Below are 24,788 nucleotides of genomic sequence, written 5' to 3'. Positions count from 1 at the left end.
GATTGAGGTCTACTTTGCAGGTGTTCCAAGAAGCAAAATGGATGTGAGATAGATGCTTCTCCATGGTGTGAGATGAGGTACTTGGTTAGGTGTGTGTTTTAGCTAGAGCATCTGAGAAGTTTGTACGTGTTAGGACACTTTCTCATGTAGAAGAAATGAGGGTGATCCATTTTAATGATCTAGCAGCGATGCTCAGTGTTTGTGCTTTGTGATAATCTTGAAATCAATACTGTTGAGATGCATCTTCTGGAGTGTGCACTATTGAGGGGGTGGTCAGACAGGCCAAGTGCCACTCAAAGTGCCACTGAATTCACAGAAATCATTCTGTGATGGGCTTGCCTTTCTGCGATGGACCTCCTAATCTGATATTTATTTCATCAAGCCTGGAAAGAGAAGATACTACTCCATTTACCTAGTAGTATTATCCTAAACTAGCACTTCTTTGCAGCATCCTTTCTTTTCTTCAGGAAGACTCTTGGGATATGGAAAAGCATGTCAACTTAAAGGGTAGCATTTGTCATCAAGAAATTTTGAGTTAGTGCTTTGTCTCCTCCTGTGTAGAAAGGAGGAAATGCTAATCAAATACTGCAACTGTATTTATTTTGGCTCCTGGCAGTCTATTTTGAAGGGAGATTGAGAACATACTTTTGAAAGGCTGCTTTGGTTACTTAATACACTCTCTACTAAGAGCTGATCCTTAATCTTAAGAGGCATGACTAATATGTAATTTCTTTCTTTTAGTTAATGTGGAAGCTGTGTGTGCAGATGATCTTCTCTCTGTTTTGCTTTATTTACTTGTAAAAACAGAAATCCCAAACTGGTATGTAACTTCTTTGGCTATATATAGCTCAATTGTATTTTACATAACAGTGCTGTAGGGGCAAATGCTTCTGGATATTTAGTAACAACCTACCTAAAGTGTTAGAGGAGCTGCTGTAATGCAGTAAGCTATTTTTAGTAGGACAAACAGCAAAGATGTGTTAAATGTAATAGAATTAAGGGCCTATCAGGAATTCTGGAATTGCTATCAGGAAGTGCTGTATGTTCTGATTCCCAGTCTAGAAAACAATTTTAATGGGAGGATCTTCCATTTACTCGATCTATGTATCCCATATAGACTTCATCTATGATGGAACTATAACCTTTATGCAGATTCTATGTGCCTGATACACTTTATGTAGAGAAATAGTTTGAATGCTTAATTGCTTGCTTCTAGTTTATGCCCTTCTATTTATCTCACACCACTCCCAGGAAAAAATTACCTAAACCTTTCATCTGTACCTGAACTGAGTTGTGTTGGTGTATCCCATATCTCAAACATTAGAATTTTTTCCTTTTAATATTTAGATATCTACACTGGTGCTTAAGATGCTTGAAACTTGTGATATGCTCTCTTACCACTGTCCTTATCCCATCCTTCATGTACTTTATATCTAATTCTTAAATTTTTATCGGACAGTTAAAAGTAGTAGTGCTCTAATCCAATCACAAAGCTCAAAACAGCTATGGTTTTGCTAGCCTAACAATTTCTTTAGAAGCTTTTTCTTAACCTCCATTTACTGTCTGCCTGCACTGCCTAAGATGAGTTGTATTAAAGTATGTCTTGCTATAGTGACATCTTATCTTTAGAGGCTTTAACTTTTTATTTCAGGATGGCCAACTTGAGTTACATCAAGAACTTCAGGCTTTGCAGTTCAGTGAAGGATGAATTAGGATACTGTCTAACCTCAATTGAGGCTGCAATAGAATATATACGACAAGGCAACCTCTCTGACAGAACAACAGTAAGCTACTCTTAAAGACTGTTAAATGTGATTTTTGATAAGCTTGTTGGACTGTACCACTGTAGGGGTAAATTGGTCAAAAGAAGCAAACAGCTAATGAGCTCCTTTTTTTCCCACTTTAAGGAATTGGTTTAGGAGGCAACTATACCTGAAACAGAATCTAAAATATTTGAATGAAGTCCTAGTCCAGTAGCAACACTTGTTCGCTGTACACTCCTAGAGGAAGTAGTTAAATGTTAAGTTTGCCTCTTCATATGATCAGAAAAAAATGACAGACCTACTTTCAATAGCTGAATTTTCAATAAGCTTTTAATATCTCCTGTAGTTGTGGTTGTGAAAGCAATGCAGTACATCAGAGTAGGCATAGCTTGAGCTTACACAAACTTTTTTTTTAATTTTAAAAAACCTGGCTAGCAGAATGGAGATTGCAGTGTAATGTAAAATTAGTAAATATTAATAGTGTCTAAATACCAAGTGTTTGCAGTGTAGATTACTCTGCACCAAGTTAATAGTTTAATGGGAGCGCAGGACTATATTAGGTGGTGCTTGAAGGTCAAGTTTGGCTCTCAGGGTTTCTAACGTAGCAGGGTTAGGAAGCTTGTGGATGCGTAAGTTACTTGCTCCTGGGCAGCTAGACCTTCTGTTAATCAGGTCAAATCCCTGCAGGCCAATCAAGGATGATACTGATGTAACTTTAGAAACTTTTGTAATCTAAAAAGTTTTCTAAAAGTAATCTGAGAATCTAAATTTTTGTAATCTAATTTATTTATTAAAGGAATCCAGTCTTAACTACTCATTTAAAAAATCTGCTATTGCAAAACTAGATTTTTGTGATCTGATGTGGAAATCAAAAGGAGTGAACTCAGAATTGGAATTAATTCAATATGTCTGTCTGCCCAACTGTGAAGCAGGGGCTGGCAACGGCTCAGTGTGCAGTGCTTGGGATGGGACAACATGGGGCATAATCTTTAAAGAAAAAACACTTGTCATTTTAGTCTTTTGCTGGTGTGGGTTTTGTTCTTTTCTGGAATCTTTCCATTAACTTGTAATGCATGAGTTTTTGTACACAAAAAAAGGCACTTTCTTTTTGTGTGTAAAGAGACTGTAGTATTTCTTGTTTGTATTGTATTGAATTCTGATTAAGAAAAATATATGTTGGTTGAAAATGAAAACCTGCCAGTCAACTTTGCTTCCTGCAGTCACTTGGCTGTCATTAATTATCAATGTACAAATAGCAATGCTGATGGTCTGGATGGAGAATTGACGCCGAAGTAGAACTGTCTTCCACAAAAACATGAGCAAGTTGGAGAAAATAAACTACTTCCTGTGAAACGCCAGGTCCTATCCTTCCTTACATGGCTGAGGATAGCATTCTTTTTACTGGGATTGCCGTCTGACTTCTTGATAAATGCTGCTGCCAAGTAAAATGGACTTATTTCTCTGGGAGGTGTTTGTCTTGAAATATGAGAGATGAAATATCTCTGTGCAGTTGATATAAGGGCAGTCTCATGCTGCTGTCTACCTGCTCTTATGAACAATATAGTAGTGCAATGTTTTCCTCCATATCTCAGCTGGAAGAGCTCCAGTCTTGGGGTGCTAGTTTCCTGCTCTCTACTTTCAGTGAGTGTATAGGGAACAAACAATGTGAAAGGCAGAGTAAAGGAGGGGAGTTCCCAGGTGTGGCTTGAAGATTAGATGGAAGAACAGCAGAACCCTGAAGACAAGGAAGTGAGCGACCCTTTGCTCTCTAACACATGAAAAGGAAAGAGCTGCACTACCCTTTTCACTGGTGTAAATGGAAAGGGAGAAGGTGGCAGGCAATGAGGAGACAAACTAGGTAGCAGGTAGCTCCTTGACAGAAAGTGGGAAAGGGGAGTGAGGAGGTGGGAGAACACGGCAGGAACTTCTGATGGAATTGCTGTCCCTTCAGGGACTTACTAGTTGAGATACATCCTACTTCCTTTATCGTATAGTAAAAGAGCTGCTTTGACCTTCAAGGGGCAGCAGTTGTCAGGTTGATGTCCCATGGCTTCTGTCTCCAGATTGTGCTCAAAGAGGTTGTGGGATCTGAGCAGGAACATTGCTGTGCCCTTGGCCTTCATTACAGCCCCTCATGTGGCTACATTTAATTTCATAGATGGCTTCAGATGGAGCTTCTGGCAGCTGATGAATGCTTTTTTCCAATCCCTAAAGAAGCTAACTAACTACAGAAGGAGAACTCTGCAGGGAACTAATGTACCCTGTGGGATAATGGGCATATCACCTTCATGAAGTAAGCACTTGAAAACGTGCTGAATTCCTTCACCCAAGATGATGTGAGTCTTGGAAAGACATTTTGGGTGGGGGTCAAGAGGAGGAGACAAGTGTGTAACTGATGGCACAAGAGAACTCCATATTTTCTGGTGCTTGTCAATTGCCAAATTTATTTAATGGGGTTCCAGTTAATGAGTATTGGATCCTTGTTAAATTTCTATGCACAGCTAATATGTAGCAAGACCTACCTCAGAAGGTTGAGGCAGGGAGCTGGTAAGAGCTATGCACTAGAAAATCAGTAGTATTTAGATTTTTTGCATAGAAAAAAGCTGTAGGTGGCCGTGAAGTTGGAACTGAAGAAGTGCACATAGGAGAGATCAGGAAAGGAAGACTAACAAGCTAAGGATAATAAAGTTTTTGGGATGAAGAGTGGGAGATCCTTTTTGCGAGTCCTGAATTATCTGTAGAAATCATCTTGGATTAGGTCTGTGTGTAGATATACCCTTATAGGTACAAATCTTTTTTCTATTTATAGGAAATAGTGTTAGATAAAAAGCTCATTAATATTTGGCTGTATATCCAAATCTAGGTGATCAGATTTAAAATCTGTTGTACCAGAAAAAGTCCCATTCTAAGCAAATCTTTATGTAACTCCTGGAGTTGAAGTAAAGCAGTTACAAGGAATATTGTCTTTGAAGGCCTTATTTTGCTTGATATTTTGACCAATATCTGATTCTTCTGCCATTCCTTTTTTATTCCCACCTTCGTACTATTTTTAAGATACAAGGTTTCACCTGAGATGGACTTTTTCCTGATTCATGTAATAAAATGAAGACTTTCTCTCTGTGTAAGGATTGCTGTCTTAAATGGCCCTCGAATTTTTTCACACTGGGGAAATTTTTAGTATAAAATACACTGTGGAAGGGAGGATATTAAAAGTACACTAAGTTTTACTGGTTGTTTGGATTCTGAGGGGGGAAATGCAAAACATGGGAGCAGGTCATGAAGTTCTGATGAGAGTTTTCAGAAACTGACATCTGTAGTAAAGCTTTAACATTTTTTCTAGTTAATACAAATTTTTGATCAAATATTTCTTCCTAATCACACTGAAGAACCTATCTAAGGAGATCACCACTCACACTCACATGCCTTGTAATTCTGGAAAGACAATGTATAGATAGCTTTCGCTGAAGTACTTAAGTTTGAAAAATCAGTGAATGTCATCACCTTCATGCATCTAAATACAAAACCAGTAAAAATAATTTCAAATCAGCTAACAACTTATTCTTCGTATATGTGCTAATGTTTTTTCACCCTTCAGTACAAGGAAAAAAGTGTTTCTTAGGTTAGCATAAATAGCCCAATATAGCATGCCTCTACCTAAATAGTTTATGCTTTAAAAACTGTGAGTTCAATTATAAGGGAAGAAGAACGTGTAAGCATACCGCCACATGGCTGTGTAGATGTGTTAGGAATGTACAAGCTGACTTGACTAGTGAATTTACAAAGAGACTTTTATGAAAGAGATCTTAATGTTGTGATAGGGAACAGATCTATATTATTCTGTTTGTAGCTGCTCAGTTTCTACTGTGATCTTGGATAATTTTCTATTCTAAAATCTCTGTATGAATATTTAAAGTACTGAAAGAAATTCTGTTTACAGACAATTTACCATGAAGTACAGATCTCAGCTATTATCTCTGTAGGCCTCACAAACGCATTTCTAACAGCATATTTCTAACAGCATTATTGGCTCTAACAGTGGAGGGCTTTTTAGTCAGTTTTACAAGAGACGTCTGTGCTGATTTTTGAAATTCCTTAATGAAATTTCTAGAAAATCTTAACTTTTCATTTTCGGTGTCCAAGTGATCTTGTTTAGTTGCAGTTCACTAGTTTCTGAAAGTTCATGCTGACTTGCTACTCATGTTAAGAGCTCAATCAGACATTATATCTGGTATTTACTGCAGAAGCCACAGCATAGATCTTAAACTATCAAAGTTGATCTGATAATTGTGTGTTCATTCTTAACTGCAGTGATCTTCAGTTTGGTGGATGCTGGGAGTCTTGCCAGTTTTAGGGGGTTAGATGATTGTAGTCAACCACTGCCTGTGGTTGGCAATGAATGCCATTTCTTTGGTTATATTTGGATGATGACTATGTGCCAGTGTCTTCATCTATGAGAAGAAAAGTGTTTTCTTTGGATTAAGGTTTTATTTCCCGTGATGTTCGATGCTGCCATTTCAAAATCTTACTTGAGAATTTTCTACTGTTTTTGGAAGCATATACATGTATATTCTTCTAAAGTATATCTTCAGATTTCTTAGAAAATAGGAGCTGCCACCGTGAGGGTTGAGCTACATGTCTGCTTAGATGAATCTGCAGTTTTCAAGAGACTGGTAGGAAACGCAATACGAGTGAGTCTGGTGCAGAGTAATACTTCACGTGTAATAAAATAACCTTTTATTTTCCAGTAACCAGCAGAGAGTTCATGAGTGTCTTTGACTCAGAGTTGCAACTGGGTCATCCTGTTTAGTGGCCACCAGTAGGCATGCCTTACATTAATTTGCCTAATGGCTTTTTGACTCCATTTATACTTTTGACATTGGCAGCACCCATGTCAGTGAGTTCCATAGCAAGAGAACTTTGTCTCCTCTCTTGCTTCTCCCTGTTCCTTTCCCAAACCTAACATGATGATTTCGTTGGGTGTCACAGTTTTTTGAGGAACAGCGAGTAATCATTCTTTCTTTGTTTTCTTCAGACTTCCTGTGATTTTATAGACTACTGTTGCACAGTCAAATCTTTTCCAGAGTGAAGAATCCTTATTTGTGTTCACGAGAAAGCTTCTCTACAGTTCTTAAAAAAAAAAAAAAGGCAACAGTTCTTGTTGCCTTTGTCTTTTCTAGTTGCCTAGTTAGCTCATGGAGAGCTACAGTAAAGGAATATTCTAGTGAACATCCACTTATTTTTTCTTTGGACAGCAGTTGTGCGATCCTTTAAGCCTTAGAAATAGGATCCTAAATGTGAAACTGACTAATAGTTAAAAAGTGGTTAATGGATGATGTATGTTTTAAAAAACTAATAATGTTGTTAAGCTACTTCATTTTTACTTGCATGTGAGTATGTATCTATTTATTTTACCTTCAGGAATCTGACAGACTGTGTGACAAGCTGCTTTTAAGACAAAAGATGAACTTGTTGTCCCAGATTTCTGCTACCCCAATAGATTGCTTATTTAAGGTAAATAATGGTGGCATTATGTATGTACTACTTATTTCATGTTTGTATACCATCCTTTCTGATTTTCTGAAATCGAATGCAGTGTTAATTATGTTAGTACTACAAAATATACATGTATATTAGTAGCCGTTAAAAGTGTATTTGTGTTTCTGTGCCAAAACATTACCAAGTTAAAACAGTTTTACGGATTTCAATGCCTAAGAAATTTGGACTCAGATGAGGATGAAATGCTACTGCTGTTGGTGTTGATCAGCCCATTTAAAGCACACATAGCTGCTTGTCACTCACTACTTTCAGTGCTTAAAATTAAAGAGGTTGCTAAAATAATTTAAATGCAGTCACCTGACAGCTGCTTCATATTATATGCTAATCTCATATTGTCATTCTAAAGGAATTTTGCCTATACAAGGAAATAAAGCAGAACTTCTAATTATGTGTGTTTGCAGCTTATGGCTAGAGACTTAGTAATTGTATAGAAATGTTTTTTGCAAAGGGGGAACTCAATTTTGTGACTGAGTCTAAAGAGAATAATGGGGATTGTTTTAATTTTTTTTTATAGAAAGTGAAGTATGCCAAGAACAGATTCTTTTTAGTACTGAATGCCTGTTAAGGGGTTTTGTGCTGTGACATTGTTAATTTCTGCTTTCTAATGCTTGAATACATGTCTTTAATAATCAGTTCCTTTGGTTTTGTGTTTTAGTAAATTACTTTTTTTTTTTTAAATTCTTTTTATATCGGTTCCTCATTCTCTCTCTTTCCTTGTCATTTTGTAGCATATTGCTTCAGGTAATCAGGAGGAAGTGGAGCGATTACTAAGTCAAGGTGACAGTGACAAGGACACCGTACAAAAAATGTGTCATCCACTTTGTTACTGTGACAAATGCGAGAAGCTAGTTTCTGGGTAAGCACTTTTCATCTCTGCAAATACAGGAAAAGCTATGTACATGTCTTAATCTAAGATTTCCTTTAGAAAGTATGCTGTTTTCAGTTTCAGAGGATGTTGGGAGCACTTCAGAATATAAGAGAGATCATACATTCATATGGTTTGAAAAAGCAGAAGAAATGTTAAGAGGGTACTGAATACCTTGGAACCAGGCAAATTTTGTGATGGAGGCTGTATGTTGTGGTGGTTTTACCGTGCTGGGCAGCTAAACACCACAACCGCTCTCTCACTCCCCGTCCTTAGATGAGGAGGGGGAGAAGTAAATCAAAGAACAACTCACGGGTTGAGATAAGGATAATTTAATTAAAGGGAAATAATTATAATAATTAAAGAAAGATTATTATGAACTAAACAATTTAACTAAAGGGAAATAAAAAGGGAAAGGGGAAAAGGGAGGGGGAAAGGGAAAATAAAAAAAAAAAAAAAAAAGGGGAGGAAAACAAATAAATAAAATAAATGAAGGCTATGTGGAAGTGCAGAGGAAAGAAATTACTCTCTACTTCCCACAAATGAGCGATGATTGACCATGTCCTTGAAGCAGGGCCTCAACGCACGTAGCCAGTGTTCGGGAGGAGGCCCGACGTTTTCACGAGAGCCCACCCCTCCCCTCTTCTTCCTGTTTCCACCTTTTATTGCTGAGTGTGACATCATATGGTATGGAATATCCCTTTGGTTGGTTTAGGTCAGCTGCCCTGGTGATGTTTCTCTTCTCACTTTCTGCCCACCCCCTAGGAGGGTTAGAGAGAGGCCCGATGCTGTGCCAGCACTGCTTAGCAGTAGACACAACACTGGTGTGATAACACTGCTGTTCCAGCTACGTATGTCTTTGGATGAGTGTAGTGTAGAAAGTTTCTTCTCTTGAGACTAACTTACACATCATGGAGAAAAACACTTTCAACAAGTATAAAGCTCTGTATAGAATAATTTGTCAGTGTGTAAAGCTCTGTATAGAATAATTCGTCTCTTCATCTCCTCATTCCCCTGCTGCATAGATAACTGAGCTGCTTTTAAAACGTTTTACGTTTTAATCGTTTCAGAAAACTGAATGATCCTTCCATTATCACCCCATTTTCCCGAGATGACCGGGGATACACGCCACTTCATATAGCTGCTATCTGTGGTGAGTGTTGTTGTTTTTTTTCATTAATACCTTCTCTTCCTTATTATCTTTATCTTCATGTTAGCATCATTTCCAACATTGCATTATACAGTGAATTTTGCATTAAATTATTTTCTGCGTATTAGCTGTGGGAACTGGTATCTTGGCCTACACTGAGGTTACTGAATTTTCTTTTAAGCTCAGTTTCTTATGAGTAGATTATTGTTTGTTTGCTGACTGTTTACTTTTGCCTTAGTGTTTACTACAGAAGTTTTTCAGCTGTGAAAAAAGTAAAAATGTGTCATCAGAAAACAGTCTCATATTTTAAAGAACTGTCAGATTGAAGAATTAATAATTTCTAACTGCAGCTGACTATGCATGGCAGATCTGTACTATCTCCTGACTTGTAATGTTCGCCATGCTACGGATGTTACATTTATTAGAAGATACATTAACTTTTTTGATTTTTTTTAACTACCTCCTTTCTTTTGTTATCTTGAATCCCAACATGAAAATGCATTGTGTGACATGACTTTATTTTCCATCCTTTTCTTACTCATAAGTTACAAATGTCATTTGCTTTTAGTTGGAGGTTCTTTTACAGAACATTGACCTTGAGCTCTGACCTTACTATGCAACAGGAAAAACAAATACCAAGGAAGTAGGAAGCAAATATATAGTATGTAGAAACATAGTATGCAAAATGCAGGATATTATGTTTGAATATGAAAAATAGCAATGTTCTTTTGCAAAGTTTACTTTTCTCTTTTAATGACTGTATGTTTTTCAAGGGCAAACATCATTAGTGGATTTACTAGTTGCAAAAGGAGCCATTGTCAATGCTACAGATTACCATGGTTCAACTCCGCTTCACCTTGCCTGTCAGAAGGGATATCAAAATGTTACAGTAAGCACTAAAAGGCTTAGTTAGAAATAAAATCAAATACTTAACCTAAATAATAAATGTATGACTTTTACTAATCTGTTCTACTGTTACTGTCACTTAGGCCTTCTGAAGTTTTACTTAGAATTGTATGTGTTGTCAGAATTGAGACTCTTTCAGCATCTTTATTTGCATATTTTATTTTTTCCTATATTAGAAGGTTTTCTGCCATTCATAATAACCAAGTAATTGGCAGGTATGTATGCCTGATAATTCATCTGTTTTATTAATACAAACCTCTGGTACATAGTACAAATGGAAAGCCTGTTAACTTTCTGCTCTTGATTAAGGCAAAAGAGCCACTGCAGTCATTGTGATTAATTAAATGACTTCAAATTGTTTTTAGGATAGACTGTGTTTGTTAATTATTGTGTACTTGAATGTTGTATATCTAAGATCCTTGAATTACTATTGCTTAAATTAATTTATATTCACTTCTGTAGGCTCTTAATATATAGGGTAAATTAGCACGTAGCATATATGTTGCAGTGTTTGCTGCAGTAGGTGATTCATTTTGTCAATGACAACTCTGAATATGTAAGCAGCAGCTTTTATTTGGTTCTCAGGGTGGGGCAAAAACAGTGCTGTAATGCCAAGGGGGACTGTGTTACTATTTGAAGCAGGAGAAAAGTAGATAGTTCTTCATGAAGTGGTTCATCATGCTAGAAATATAAAGGAATATACAGAGTAGCAATTGTTTGTCCATTAATTTTTTTACTTACTTAGATATCTATTTTTCATTTGTCTTCTAAGCTTCTCTTATTGCACTACAAGGCAAGTACGGACGTTCAAGACAATAATGGAAATACTCCGCTTCATTTAGCCTGCACTTATGGTCATGAGGATGTAAGTAATTGTTTTGTGACAAACTAAATGGACATCCTAATGGAATGGAATTAAATTGTCATGCCAGTTTGCATTAAACTGTAAAAAAAAAAAAAAAAAAAAAAGTAAATAAAAGAGATTGGGAGGGTAGCTATTTAATGCTGTAAATTCAGACTTTATTCAGTAGTTCATAGCAATTTTTATTATGCATTCACATTAAAGATAGTATTATCGTACAAATTTAGTTATTTGATTTTAACTTTTTTGTTAATGGCACTGAACTGTAAAAGCCTATCTTTTAGGCAAAGGATTATATGAGTAGCTGTGAAAACAACCTGTTTAGGATTGCCCATGTTACGTGAATTGAGAGATGATACTATATTTTATTGATGGCTTTCCTTTTTTTTCCAGTGTGTCAAAGCTTTAGTCTACTATGATGTTCGTTCCTGTAGATTAGATATTGGAAATGAAAAGGGAGATACTCCTCTCCATATAGCTGCTCGTTGGGGTTATCAAGGGATCATAGAAGTGCTTTTGCAAAATGGGGCAAATCCAGATATTCAAAACCGGATGAAAGAGACTTCCCTACAGTGTGCATTAAATTCCAAGGTACTCCTGTTTATCTTCCAGCTTGAGTTCTTTCTGATCAATTCCACAGGCATGTAGATGCTTACCTGTTAACAGGTTTTTGTGGTCTGGTATGAATAAAGTGAAAATGTATGCTTGCCTTTGAGGAAGAAGGGTCATATTTTAAATCTTATAGCATGAATGCAGTCTCTCTATAGTATAGACCATAACATTGTAAACTGGTACTTTTAATTTGCTCAGTGATAATCTGTTACTAGTATTAAGTTGTCAGCTAATTTGTGTTTCCGTCAGTGGAGTTACATTGGTTTTCTTAATATTTTTATGCAGATTTTGTCACTGATGGAATTAAACTATATAACGTTTGAAAGGGGACAGAGTGCTTCTGAGGTAACAACCAGTACAAGTTGCTAATTTTTTTTGCTTGTGCTTAACATGCTTAATCTGATAATGTAGGTTTTTCTGTTTGCTTTTTTGCCAACTTGAAGTTACCACTTAGGTCTCCTCAGCACTCTGCAGAAACTTTTAGCAGAGGATCATCTGTCTCAAGCTTGTCATCAGCATCAATTGATACAAGACAAGAAGAAATAAAAAACAGTTATAAAGAGGTAAGACAGGTATAAGCAATGTGAAGGAAGCTGGGAGAGTGATACTTTGCAGCCTTGTTTTAAACTGGTTCTTCAGAAAATAGCCTTTTCTCAGGCTTGGAAAATGCTGCTATCCTAAGGTGCTTCTCACCTTTGTATCTCAACACTTATTTTTGTATCTTATGAACTGATCTGCTGTGTATTTCTGGGGAAAAATTGAAAGCTCATTTGGAGTAGTTGGTCATATTTACCACAGTAAATGACATACTTTGAGATTTTGTTGAGTTGTAAAATAATTATAACGGCAGTCAGTAGTCCCAAGGACCTTGATGTCTTGACCAAGAATTAAATGCTATTGTTAGGTTACAGAATCTCTCAGGAAAAACAAACTAATACAAGCATACTGGCAAACAATGTATCAAACTGGAATGTTAGGACAAGTTTTCAAAATAGGCAAAGGATATCAATTTTGTGAAATGTGAAGAAGTACAATCTACTGAATATATTCCACATGTTTTTGCTGGTTTTGCTATGTCTGTACCAACCAAGGTTTCTTCTCTGAGTTTTCTATCTTTGGCTTTTTCTTGTGTGGGACCTCAAATCCATACTTTCCATTTATGTCCTCCCAAGATTGTCATATCATCACTCCTTCTGATACTTCTCTGTTTATTTTTTCTTGATCTTCCTGGTCCATTTTTTCCAATATGACCTTCTCAATATTTTTGTTTCTTTCCATATAATTTCTTCATTGAAATTCTTCCTTCTGTTGAAATGCTTTTTTTTTTTCTTTCCAAAAGTTCCTGTTTTCTAAAAATCTTCAAGAAACTCAAAGATGTAAAGTTTGATTGGACAATATTAATTCACGCTTCAGTGTCATTTACTCTGAGAGCCTTAATGTAGGACTGTACCTCCCTGTTTGTGCAGAGTCAAGCTCTGTAAATAAGCTCTAATGTACATAAATGTTCACCTGTTAGGTCGAGGATTTGCTTTTCCTTGAGGGAACAAATTTATCACTCCTGACAGCTAGGACTAGTTTAAGCCAGGGAAAAAGATTACAAGCAGCTTACACCTTATATTCTTGAGGTTAATGACCTCCTCCTGTAATCCAGCTTTAGGTCATTTCTGTTTGCCAAGTTTCACATGGGCTCACTGCTGTTATTCTTACTAAGCAAAGAGACAACGACCTAATCCTGAGAGATCTCCAAAAAGGGAATGCCACTGGAAGTATAGGAAATTGGTAAGGTTGGTTTTCCAGATTTCAAGGCTTAAATAATGAGTTAAAGGAATGCAGTGAAATCTTCATTAATCAATACTGCGTATGAATTAAACTCTTTGCTTGAATGAGTCAGTCATGGCATATGTCTTGTATTGTATGTGGCTTATTTACAACAGAGAGTAAAAGAACTAAGCATGTAAATTTGGAACTTCCTCTTGTTAGAACTAGTAATTCTCAGCATAAATTCTGTTCAGCAACAGGAAAACTGAGTACGCAAGTGAATTGCAATAGATTTCATCAAGTGGCTTTCTGTTTAATCTATTTTTGTATTTAAAGGAGGGTTCTGTTGTTCCACAGGAGGGAGAAAGCAAGCTGGAAAGATGGAGAAATGCAAGTAGCAGACATTTTACCCTAAGTACTCATAATAAATAATCTGTAAGCTGCATAACAGTTGTTATACGTTTCTCTACTGCTAGGGCCTGAGATAGTTTTAGAACAAGGAAGTTGTTATTTTGGGAAAGAAATTAGTGGAACTTGTGGGTCTTAGGCATCTTCTATGTGATAAGACTGACTCCTGAAAATTGTGAAGAACTCTACATTCTCTGGTGACATTATTCTGTATGATTAGGGAGCCATGTCAAGGGAAATCTGTGGGAAGTACAAAACTCTGTAATAAATATTGTCCATTTTAGGTGTACATGTGCAGAGGCTGGGATATGGCTTAACTACCTTCAGATGCCTGACAGACAATCGTCTTAAGTTTAGTCACCTATTTTCCTCCTTAATTGGTAGAGAAAAATTAGTACCTCCAGAGAGCAATTCATCTCAGACACCTTAGATATTTGTTTGAGCTGAGTTGCACTCAGGTGTTTGTTGACTGCCTTCTATTTTGTTGTTACCAGAGAGGGAGTTTAGATGACTGGCTTAGATTTAGATCCTCTGAGATCCCCTTTCTATTCTGCATAGTTGCAGAGAGATTCTTAAATTCCCTTAAAAGTCACTTTCTGTTCTTGCAGAGTTGGCTGCTCTGCATCTGTTAGCTGTATCTGGCCTACTTAACCACTCTGTTTATCCAAATGTAACATTATTAAATATACTTAATATCATTGGTATTTGTAACCTGACATTAAAGTAATAAATGATATAATTCTTTACAGAAATGCTGTAGAAAGAAGCTGATAGTTTCTACACAAAATGTAGAGTTTATCATAAATAATTTGTCCATTCATGCCTTTCAAAAAGTTAAAAACAATATTTTTTTTGCCATCAGCTGTCTGATAAATATTTCTGATTCACAGGATATGCTAGAGTTATAATGTGAATAATGTGAATAACTAGTTTGTACTAAAGTGAACTACGTTCAACTTAGTTAAAAATAAGCAATTCCCTTCCTCCCCACCCTTCCAGAAAAGTGAAGACTGCTTGAAGTTCTGTAATGGTGAAACACAAGCTCAGTGTTACTGATGTACAAGTTGCAATTAGTAACGTAAGTAGAGCTATGAACTCTCAAGGAGTGTCCATTTATTTCTATTCTGTGAATAATAATGCCTCCTCTGAGTGATACTGTCACATGTGCTATCTAAAAGGACAGCTCCAAGAATAGTAGCATGCTTTCTGGAACAGTGGGAGGTAAAAATATTTTATTGCTCTCAATTATATCTTTCTGTACTGTATACAGAACACTTGATAATACAAGCATGTTGAGATGCAGCTGTAATGAACAAAGCAGTCATTTCCAGAGAAAGATTGAAGTGTGACTAGCTCCATGACATCTTCAGCTTGCACGGTGTTCCTTAATATTGAAACAACTTTGCTCACACAGCAGCATCTTTGGTGATAATGGCACAGTACTAGAATAATTTGCTATAATGATGAATCAGTCTTTCCCAAAGCTTATTGAATGATCCTTCAACACTCTGCAGGTGCTAAACAAGTTGCCTAGTGATAATTTTAATGGAGTCTCCATGACTTTTCACTGGCAACTGTGCCATTCCTGAAGAAGAGGTTTGGCTTTTGCTGGTGCGAACATACCCTTTGATATTTAATTATCAAACATTTTAAGTAAGAAAACAAATTTATTCCTTACAATCAAGCCAGGTTTATAAATGCTTGTTTTTAACATAGGAATAAACCAATAATCTGTAGATGTGAAGTGGGCAACTGGAAAGCATCTTTTTGATCTTAAACTGTTCTTTGTTACCTAGTAAAATAAAACAACTTGTCATCCTTTGTGATTTTGGTAGCATATCAATGCAAGAGCCCAGACAGTAGTAGTGTTCATCAGTGTAGGAGTTTGTCCTGAGCAGATTTTTTTACAGTGTTAGGTTCACAACAGAAATGTATGGTCAGTTCCTGCTGAAGCAGAATAATAATGTATGTTAGCTTACATGTCTTCTGTTTGGGTAAATGCTGTTTAACTGAGCAAGTCAAGAGATCATCAAATGGCTGCATATTCACATCTTTTGTATTTCATAAAGGAAGAAGGTTTTTTCTTTAAAACTTTATTAACAAATATGAAATGGGCCAGCACTAATCTTACTACTTGAGCTTAGAGGGTTAATAAAGGACACAGGATTTTCCATGTACAGCTTAATATGAATATTAACAAAGCAAATAAATTGTTTTCTTCATACACAGGTGGAAAAACTCCTCAGAGCAGTTGCTGATGGAGATCTAGAAATGGTGAGTCTTAGAATGGCTGTTGAATATTCAAATTTAAGTCATTCAAATTGAGGAAGCTGTTTGTAAATAATAGTAAATGAAGGACGCTTTGCTAAGTATCTTCCTTCAGAAACAATCACGTAGAGCTCATTTTCTACCAAGAATTTTCACTCCATATCCCCAAGTCATTTTACCTACAGTACTTTCCACATTACTCAAGTTCACGTAAAACTGTTCATTATAATGAGGACTGTCCTATTGGATGGCATGGTTACGGCTTGCATATCTATTAAAAAAAGGGTTATTTAAAAATTCTTATCTTGTTCTGATGGCCTGAGGTCTGTCTTCATAGGAACAGAAGCATCAGAAGTGTCATTAGTGCTGTTGTAGATTTCCACTGTGACAGCCAGATGAGGAGGCATTTAAAAAAGTGCTATGGAACCAGAAGATTAAAAAAATAAAAAAAATATGCTGTGATTGTTCAGGAAGCCCAAAAAAATAACCTGTGTCATCATCATAGCACCTGCGAACTTCAAAAGCACTTAATACTTTAGACTGGGGATAATGATGTTAATCAGTGGCTGTTAGCTTAATTAGCTGACCCAATGACAAACAATTCTGCATTTTGAATATAAAATTTAGCTTGCTTTGATAAATTTTCTGTGTCTTTAGTGGGGAAAAAAGTATACGAGGACAGCATGGAGGGAGGATCTACCTAGAATATGCGAAGCTTTATTCTCAAAATGTGTTTCAGAGTTATGTAGCAGTTTTTTGGGAGGAGGTTCTCAAGCTATACATTTTATATGTTTAGTGGCTGCTGAATTGGTAGATGATTATAGATCCGTTATGGGTGGAGATTGTTAAGAATTGCCTTAGCCCACTGTATGTTGCTTGTAAGAAAGCTTTATATGACTCTAAAAGTTAGTATTGTGTAGTAGTAGTCAATACTGCTTAACATCAATTTTTGGTCTTTCATTTGTTATGATTGGATTTGGTGGTCAGCTGTACACTGTGGGGGGGAAAAAAAAAAAAGAGAAAGAAAAGTCTCCTCTATAAAAGAACTCCTGTGGAACAGCTAAAAGTCTGGCACATGGGGTACAATTTAGCTCTGCTATATATTCCTGAAATTGTGTTATTTTGAAATATAGAGGAGGTGTTAGATGATAAAGTTAACTGGCAAAATGAGATTATGAACGATTTCCTGAGATACTTCAGTGTGTGTACGTTCAATGTTTTTACCAAAAATGGAAAAAAAAAAAAGGGCAATTCCACTGTTATGATAGAGATAATGCATGGGATTAGCATGTTCAGATTTTTGGCGAGACTCTGATATATTGAGAGATGAGCATTTGGATAATGAGAGTACCAGTACTGAGTTGTGACAGGAGGGGGAAAGTGGCTATTGAAGAGTCTTGCCTCACGGAGCGTAGTACAAACCCAGAATGATACACGATAGGTGTTGGGCATAACATGGTCAGATGGTGCAATAAATGGGGTCTTAATACAGTCACTAGTAATTCTGAGATGTCTTTAGTTTATGTGGATTAATGAATTTCAGTGTAAAAATGTATTTCTTAATTTTTTGTTGTTGTTGCATAGAATTTAAGGTCAGAATGAAATGCAGTAAGCATCACTGCTGGAAGATAGCATAGGAATGAATGCTCTGAATCCTAAAACTAGCTTCACTGAAGGGCCTCTCTCACAAAAAGGAGGCATTATATGTTGAGGAAGAAGTAAAACTGTTAAGCTCCTGTGAAGTTACAGGCCTAAGAAAAGTCAGTGTCCCTGCAATGTTTGGATATTCATTAAATATCATTATCCATGCCACTTCTCATGTTAGTTAAAGCAAAAGATGAAACAAAATTAATGTTGACGTGAGCTGACACAAATCTTGGTCTAATCATCATCTCAGCTAAAAGGATTTGGAGGGTTTGAGCAGAGGTGAACACTGAAGTCTTGATTAGGCAGCAGGAAGTCATTTATAATTTACTTCACTGCTATACTTGGTGAACTTTCTAGCTGCTTTGTCAACAATAACATTTGACTTTTGTAATTTGGCTTTGGGGAGATGATACCAGGAAATAGATATATAGTCTGAGTTATTCACAAGTGTATGTTTGTAAATCTTGCTTGTGTAAGATGCTGATATGCAGATTTATCAGGCTATGGAGCCCTTGGGCTCTATAAAGAAAGACTTGCTTTTTATACCAGGTACGTTATCTATTAGAGTGGATGGAAGAAGATTTGGAAGATGAAGATGACACAGTCGGTACATCAAAACCAGAATTCTGCCATCCATTATGCCAGTGCTCAAAATGTGGGCCAGCACAAAAGGTTGGAATATTCATTCTATAAAAAGAATAATTTGTGTTCACGTAATTCAACTTCTAGCTCTAGAGAAATAGCATTCATATTGCCCAACACTTCTGTATCTCTATCCAAAAAGTAATAAAATATGTACAGACGATAACAGAGCTCACCTGATGATATTAAATTATTTCTTTTTAACTAAACTGTAGAAAATTTTGGGCACAGGATTAAGTGTTCAAAGGCTTACTTGATAATGGAGTGAAAAACCTCTGTCCCTGGAAAGGTGTTGGAACAGCTTGTTCTGGATGCCATCTCCAAGCAATTGGAAGAGGATAAGGTTATGAGGAGTAATCAGCATGGATTCACCAAGGGGAAGTCATGCTTGACCAACCTTGTTGCCTTCTATGATGATACCACCAGCTGGGTAGATGAGGGGAGAACAGTGGATGTCATCTACCTTGACTTTAGCAAGGCTTTTGATACTGTCTCCCATGACATCCTGATAGCAAAACTGAGGAAGTGTAGGATAGAACAGTGGACGGTAAGGTGGGTTGAGAACTGGCTGACTGGCTGAGCTCAGAGGGTGGTGATCGGCGGCGCAGAGTCTGGCTGGAGATCTGTGACTGGGGGTATTCCCCAGGGGTCAGTGCTGGGTCTGGTCTTGTTCAACATCTTCACCTTGATGAGGGAATAGTGTCTGCCCTCAGCAAGTATGCTGATGACACAAAGCTGCGAGGGGTGGCTGACATGCCAGAAGGCTGTGCTGCCATTCAGCAAGACCTGGACAGGCTGGAGAGATGGGCAGGAAGAAACCTAATGAGGTTTAGTAAGAGCAAGTGTAGAGTCTTGCACCTGGGAAGGAACAACCACGTGCATCAGTACAGGCTGGGGGATGACCTGCTGGAGAGGAGCTCTGAGGAGAAGGACCTGGGGGTCCTGCTGGATGACAGGTTGACCATGAGCCAGCAGTGTACCCTCGTGGCCAAGAGAGCCAATGGGGATCCAGGCATGCATTAAAAGGAGTGTGGCCAGGAGATCAAGGGAGGTGATCCTCCCCCTCTACTGTGCCCTGTTCAGGCCTCACCTGGAGTACTGTGTCCAGTTCTGGGCTCCCCAGTAATAAAAAAAAGACAGGGATCTCCTGGAAAGAGTCCAACAGAGGGCCACAAAGATGATATGGGGCCTGGAGCATCTTTCTTATGAGGAAAGGCTGAGAGACCTGGGTCTCTTCAGTCTGGAGAAAAGAAGACTGAGAGGGGATCTCATCAATGTGTATAAATACCTGAGGTGTGGGAGACAGAGATTTGGCCAACATCTTTTCAGTGGTTCTGAAACAGAATTTCTGGAATTTCTATATAAGAAGCTATGGTGTTGGAAGAAAAGAGAGAAAAATAAAACTCATTATTCTAAAACTCATTATTCTCTTGAGAAGTACTACTGAGCTGCTCTGGTTTACCATCTGTTTTCCTGAATGTCTCAAATTAAGTTCTGTAGCAAAAGTTTTTGTAATGTTTGTCTGCCCATTTGATGTGTAAGTACACATCAAATGGATTTTGATTGTTTCTTTGGTCAATAGAAAGTAACATGATTAATTATATAGTTTTGTTGTATATTTTCCTCAACAGAAATTTGCAAGGATCCCTACTAATGGACTTGGCGTAAATGTTTCAAACCAAGATGGTTTTACACCACTGCACATGGCTGCACTGCATGGACACTCTGAACTTGTCTCTCTCTTGTTGAAACATGGAGCCAGTGTCAGTGCCAAGAATGCTCAACATGCAGTTCCTCTTCACTTAGCCTGCCAGAAGGGTCACTTCCAGGTATTTAAGCCTCTTCTTTAAATACAAGCTATTTAACACTTAACCACCAGCAAAAAGCTGTTTTGTGAGATTAGCAATGAGACTAAACCAGTAACAGTTAAATGAATTTTAATGTTTGCTTTTTCTTGTCCATTTCTAAAATCTTCTGTCAGTCTCTTTCCAATGAAGCAGTTTCAGTAGGCAACCATTTTATCTTAATGGTATAAAATACTGTTTTGATGAAGGTGCTGCCAGTAAAGGTACCATCTTACATCAAACATTTAAACATACATTGTGCAGCTTAATCTTTCTGTATGTTTTCTCTTTGCCTTCCTCCCTTCTTCCTCTTCAAGGACGGTATGTATGCATCTGTTGATGCTATAGACTTGGCAATTTCAGTTTGCCACACCGTTAAATATTTACTATATTTTCAATAATGTAACTCATTTTAGTAGATTATGGGACAAGTGAGCTCTTAGGGTAGCTGATAACCTCATCCCTAACTTGAGGTCAGGGAGGCAATAGCAATGAAGCAGAAGCATGAGCTATTGAGAGTAGGATATTAGTACAAAACAGCAAGTGCATGAGACAGGAAGAATACCAACCAGGAAAAAGCAGGTGCAGATAGGAGACTGGAAGTAGGAAAATGCAGAAAAGGTGGCTTAAGAGTAAGGAGCTGAGAAATGCAAGGAGTAAAAATTGTGAGAATCATGAAGGTAATGGGGAGACAAAACATTACAGAAGCAAGAAGGAAACAAGAATACAACACAAACTTTTAGGTTAATGAATATTCATTGTATTTTTTATTTATTATTTTCTAGCCTTTCTTCAAGTTGCCTTTTTTTTTAAGTGTGAGAACTGAAATGTGAGAACTGAAATGTGAAAACTGGTATGATAGTAGTAGATGCTTATATTTACCATCTGTTTGGTGAGATTTTTCTCTAATCTTTTTTTTTTTTCCATCTCTTTTTTTCATTCTAAGTTAAAAAATAACTATATTATAAGACAAGTGGGAAGGACTTCCATTGTGTGATCGTGGTTAGATTAAATTAAAAAGTTGTTACTTCTTCCAACAGGTGGTAAAGCGTCTGATGGATTACAATGCTAAACAAAATAAAAGGGATATATATGGAAATACTCCTTTAATTTATGCATGCTTGAATGGTCAGTACGAGACTAGTGCCTTGTTGTTACAGGTGAGAAGGATCACTGAAAACAATGTTCAGAATAGAATTTTTGTATGTGATATCTGTGCTATCACATACAACATATCTGTGATATGTTGTACTCGGGATTAGTATATCTTTAAGCATTTCTCCATCAAAACTACTCAGAAAAAAATGGAGAGTATTTGTTCTCGCACTTCTGTCAACCCTCTCCATTCATAGCTTTTGATTAGATAAATATTACTTTGCTATTGTACAGCTTATTGTTTTTATGGAACTTCTCTGTGGCAGATGGCAGGTTTTCTTGCTTAGGATTCTGTTGCATAGGGTTTTTTGCATTCTGTGTGATTTTTTTTTGATCTCTTTTAAACTTGGAATATATACTAGATACATGCAAAAAAAGAAATGAGCTTATCCATGAAATTGTGGCTGTGAGAGAGTAGGAAATAATATGGCCAGGTGGCTTATTGTTGAACTGGTGATTGCTAGCATATGCTTTGTTTTTGCATACAGCCACAAGGCTGCTGTTGTATTGTTCTCATTGATACATGGAAAATGAAAGGGGAGAGAAACAGAATAATAATGTGCTATCTCCATTTTATGCTGCTCTTTCTTTGTAACTTCTATTTTATTTTGCTGTCCAGCATGGAGCTTCTGTTAACCTTTCTAATGCCAAAGGAAATACAGCACTGCATGAGGCTGTGATAGGGAAGAACGAAGCCCTGGTAGACTTGCTGCTTCAGAATGGTGCCATGACACACATAAGGAATGAAAGGAACTGTACCCCTGCAGACTGTGCTGAGCCGGTGAGTGCAGAAAGTTTGTTTCCAAGGTTAGATTTTTTCATGTTCCATAAACATAATGTAAGAAGGAAAACAAATGTAACTGTTACAACATTTTCAGCCCATCATTAGCGAAGACTTCTGAATCGACTTGATGAATGGTCCCTACCTTTATACATTAAGTAGCTTCTGAGATGTAGCATAATGGCCATGGAATTCTGTATTGCATCAATTTCAGTATGTATATTATAATTTAATCATAAATAGCTTAGTTGTAAATAGTGTAATTTAAAATAGTAATCCAGGACTACAAAAGCATTTTGGCACAATGCAGCTTAGAGAACACTGGTTTTGTCCCTAGTCAGACAGATACAGTTTAAAGTTTGTATTTATAAAGAGGTACTTTTGTGTTTGTTAAATTCATTTTGGCAGTTAACATGCTTTGAATAGACTAGAATTCTAATTTATACTTTTTTTTCTTTCCTTTTTTCTTTTTTTTAATACTGGTGAAAATTTTCAAATTAAGAATTCAAATATCATTAAGTTGCTGGAAACAGCACCAAGCTATGTACCTACATCAGCAGAAGGAGAAAAGGAGTATGAGCAGCATGCTACTATCAAGATAAGAAAAAAAGGTACATGTCTAATTTCCACTGGTATGAATAACAAGATTTAGGAATTAATATGTGGCGATATGATTTACATATCATTAAAGAACAACAAACTATTTTTCATGTTTATTACTGGAACACCTAAAATACTATAACTAAACTCAGCAGACTTTCTTCCACAAACTCAATTCTCACTTGTTTGGTGCATGGTGGGTGGAATTTTACAGGCAAAAGCATTTCACGTTAAAAAACATGGCACATTTGAGATGATATAATTAACCATGTAATTTTGTCCATCTCAGTGCAAAGTAAAACAGATTAAATCACCTGTAGTTATCATTTACGTTGCCCTTAAACAGATAAGGGAGCGATACTTCAATTTGTTACTGTCTCTCAGGTTATACGACAGAAATTAAGAGCTACAAAGCTTTCTAGGCCAACAAGCAAGATTTGCAGAAGGTATTTCTATAAATGGCAGCATATATAGTACAGTCTAAGCAAATATGTTGAGAAACATGGTACCAGTTTGACAGCACAGCCGAGCTGATGCAATGGCTCGCTTAGAAGAAATGGTGTTACTCCTGGTCCATCACCACCTCCTCCCTCAGCTTCTGGTTCTCCTTATCCACTGCTTCCTTATGCTGCCTCAGAAGTTTCTCAGATGATTTCCCAGCTGATATAGTTCACTAACGTAGGGAAAGAGATGTAACAAGTTTTGAGCTGAGCTAGATAACTCAGCATAGCAAAGGGTCTGTTGCCACCACAACTGTGGAAAGAAGGGAATGAGGCTGTGTGACCAGGAAGTAGGGAAAATAAGGAGAAGTAGTGCTCATTTTGGCATACACACATTTTAGTTAGACTTTTCATAATAACTGTTGTCTCTTTCCTGAAGAAAGAATGTAAATATTTTGTTAAAATTTATCACTGTATACTGATGCCAAAGACTGAGACAGTCCTTTCAAATAGTGTAGGAATAGTTTTAAAAAGACCAGTAGAAAACATGAGTAAGTAATATTAATGAGGAGGTGGAATAGCACATGTATGTTAGTTCAGGTTTGTAAAAACTGGAATTAAGATTCTCAAAGTCCAGAATTATATAGTGTCTACAAAGGCTTGGCCAGTCATGATAATCTGATCAAGAATGCTTTGTCACAGAACTTAAAATGCTTCGAAGTTTCCAAAGAGAAATGATGACTGATTCAAGTTACTACTATTACAGTTTTACTGTAAAAATTTAAATCCAATGTCAGGAGATATCACTTTTCATTCAGAACTGATTTTTTAAAAAAATCTTAAGTGTGCCTGTAATTTTATCTACTTGTTCTTTTCAATCCCTAGTGAATTCTAAGCCATGTGAGAAAGCCAATGATCCCTTAAGCAGACAACATCAACTGGTCCAATCAATTAACAGATTTAACAAGTAAGTATAGAAACTTCCTCGGAAATACATTTATTGTACTTGAGGGAGGGGAAAACCTGGCCCGTGAAGGAGTACTTGCAAACGTATTTAAAATTGTTTTTGCATTGGTACTTGGTGTACTATAAATCAGGAATTTCTGAGCCAGACTGTTAAAAATATTTTCTTAGTGCTTCACTCAGAGGTTGGGTTTTGCTATGATCTTTTTAAACTTCAATGTATATTCTGCGATTAAAATACAGGGAATAGTAGAAGGCTGATATTTTTCAGGAAAAAAATATTGTAGCCCTTCTATGTTGAGACAGTGCCACCTTGTGGATTTTCAGTGATCAAGACTTGTGAAAAGACTTGGAAGTATGTTTCTTTACGAAGATAAATTTATTTTTTTAATATGTTTTAGAGGGAACCATTTATGGAGAACAATAACAAGAGATAAAAGTGTCCCAAATTTTGACTATGAATTATTGCATCAGGTAAGAGGAAACACTTACTTGAATTATTTGTTTAATACTTGTTTTATCTGCTATTAATGTAGATACGTATAACTTTACTGGTGGTCAGAGAGTT

The 24,788-nt window shown here is 36.8% G+C and overlaps 1 protein-coding gene across 13 annotated transcripts in view; it reads left to right on the top strand.

Annotated features, from left to right (window-relative positions):
• The window catches only part of ANKRD27 (ankyrin repeat domain 27), a 60,725-nt gene that overhangs the window by 18,390 nt on the left and 17,547 nt on the right, over positions 1 to 24,788 (top strand). For 12 of the 13 annotated variants that reach the window (XR_014697098.1, XR_014697099.1, XR_014697100.1 and 9 more), the window contains exons 11-28: positions 742 to 820; positions 1,652 to 1,784; positions 7,182 to 7,274; positions 8,048 to 8,175; positions 9,255 to 9,337; positions 10,108 to 10,223; positions 11,013 to 11,105; positions 11,496 to 11,693; positions 12,000 to 12,059; positions 12,158 to 12,277; positions 16,110 to 16,154; positions 18,345 to 18,467; positions 20,069 to 20,266; positions 21,322 to 21,441; positions 22,056 to 22,217; positions 22,720 to 22,828; positions 24,143 to 24,224; positions 24,622 to 24,694. Coding sequence is in view for 8 of the 13 variants with exons in the window: in XM_084533101.1 (XP_084389227.1) it covers positions 742 to 820; positions 1,652 to 1,784; positions 7,182 to 7,274; positions 8,048 to 8,175; positions 9,255 to 9,337; positions 10,108 to 10,223; positions 11,013 to 11,105; positions 11,496 to 11,693; positions 12,000 to 12,059; positions 12,158 to 12,277; positions 16,110 to 16,154; positions 18,345 to 18,467; positions 20,069 to 20,266; positions 21,322 to 21,441; positions 22,056 to 22,217; positions 22,720 to 22,828; positions 24,143 to 24,224; positions 24,622 to 24,694 (2,015 nt within the window). In the remaining 5 variants the exon portion in view is untranslated. The remainder of the gene's footprint in view (positions 1 to 741; positions 821 to 1,651; positions 1,785 to 7,181; positions 7,275 to 8,047; positions 8,176 to 9,254; positions 9,338 to 10,107; positions 10,224 to 11,012; positions 11,106 to 11,495; positions 11,694 to 11,999; positions 12,060 to 12,157; positions 12,278 to 16,109; positions 16,155 to 18,344; positions 18,468 to 20,068; positions 20,267 to 21,321; positions 21,442 to 22,055; positions 22,218 to 22,719; positions 22,829 to 24,142; positions 24,225 to 24,621; positions 24,695 to 24,788) is intronic. The other variant, XM_084533098.1, reaches the window with a different exon arrangement.

This window comes from Aythya ferina (genome assembly GCF_964211825.1).
Source record: "Aythya ferina genome assembly, chromosome: 12".
NCBI classification, from domain to species: Eukaryota; Metazoa; Chordata; class Aves; order Anseriformes; family Anatidae; genus Aythya; species Aythya ferina.
This window is presented reverse-complemented; position numbering and strand designations above follow the sequence as displayed.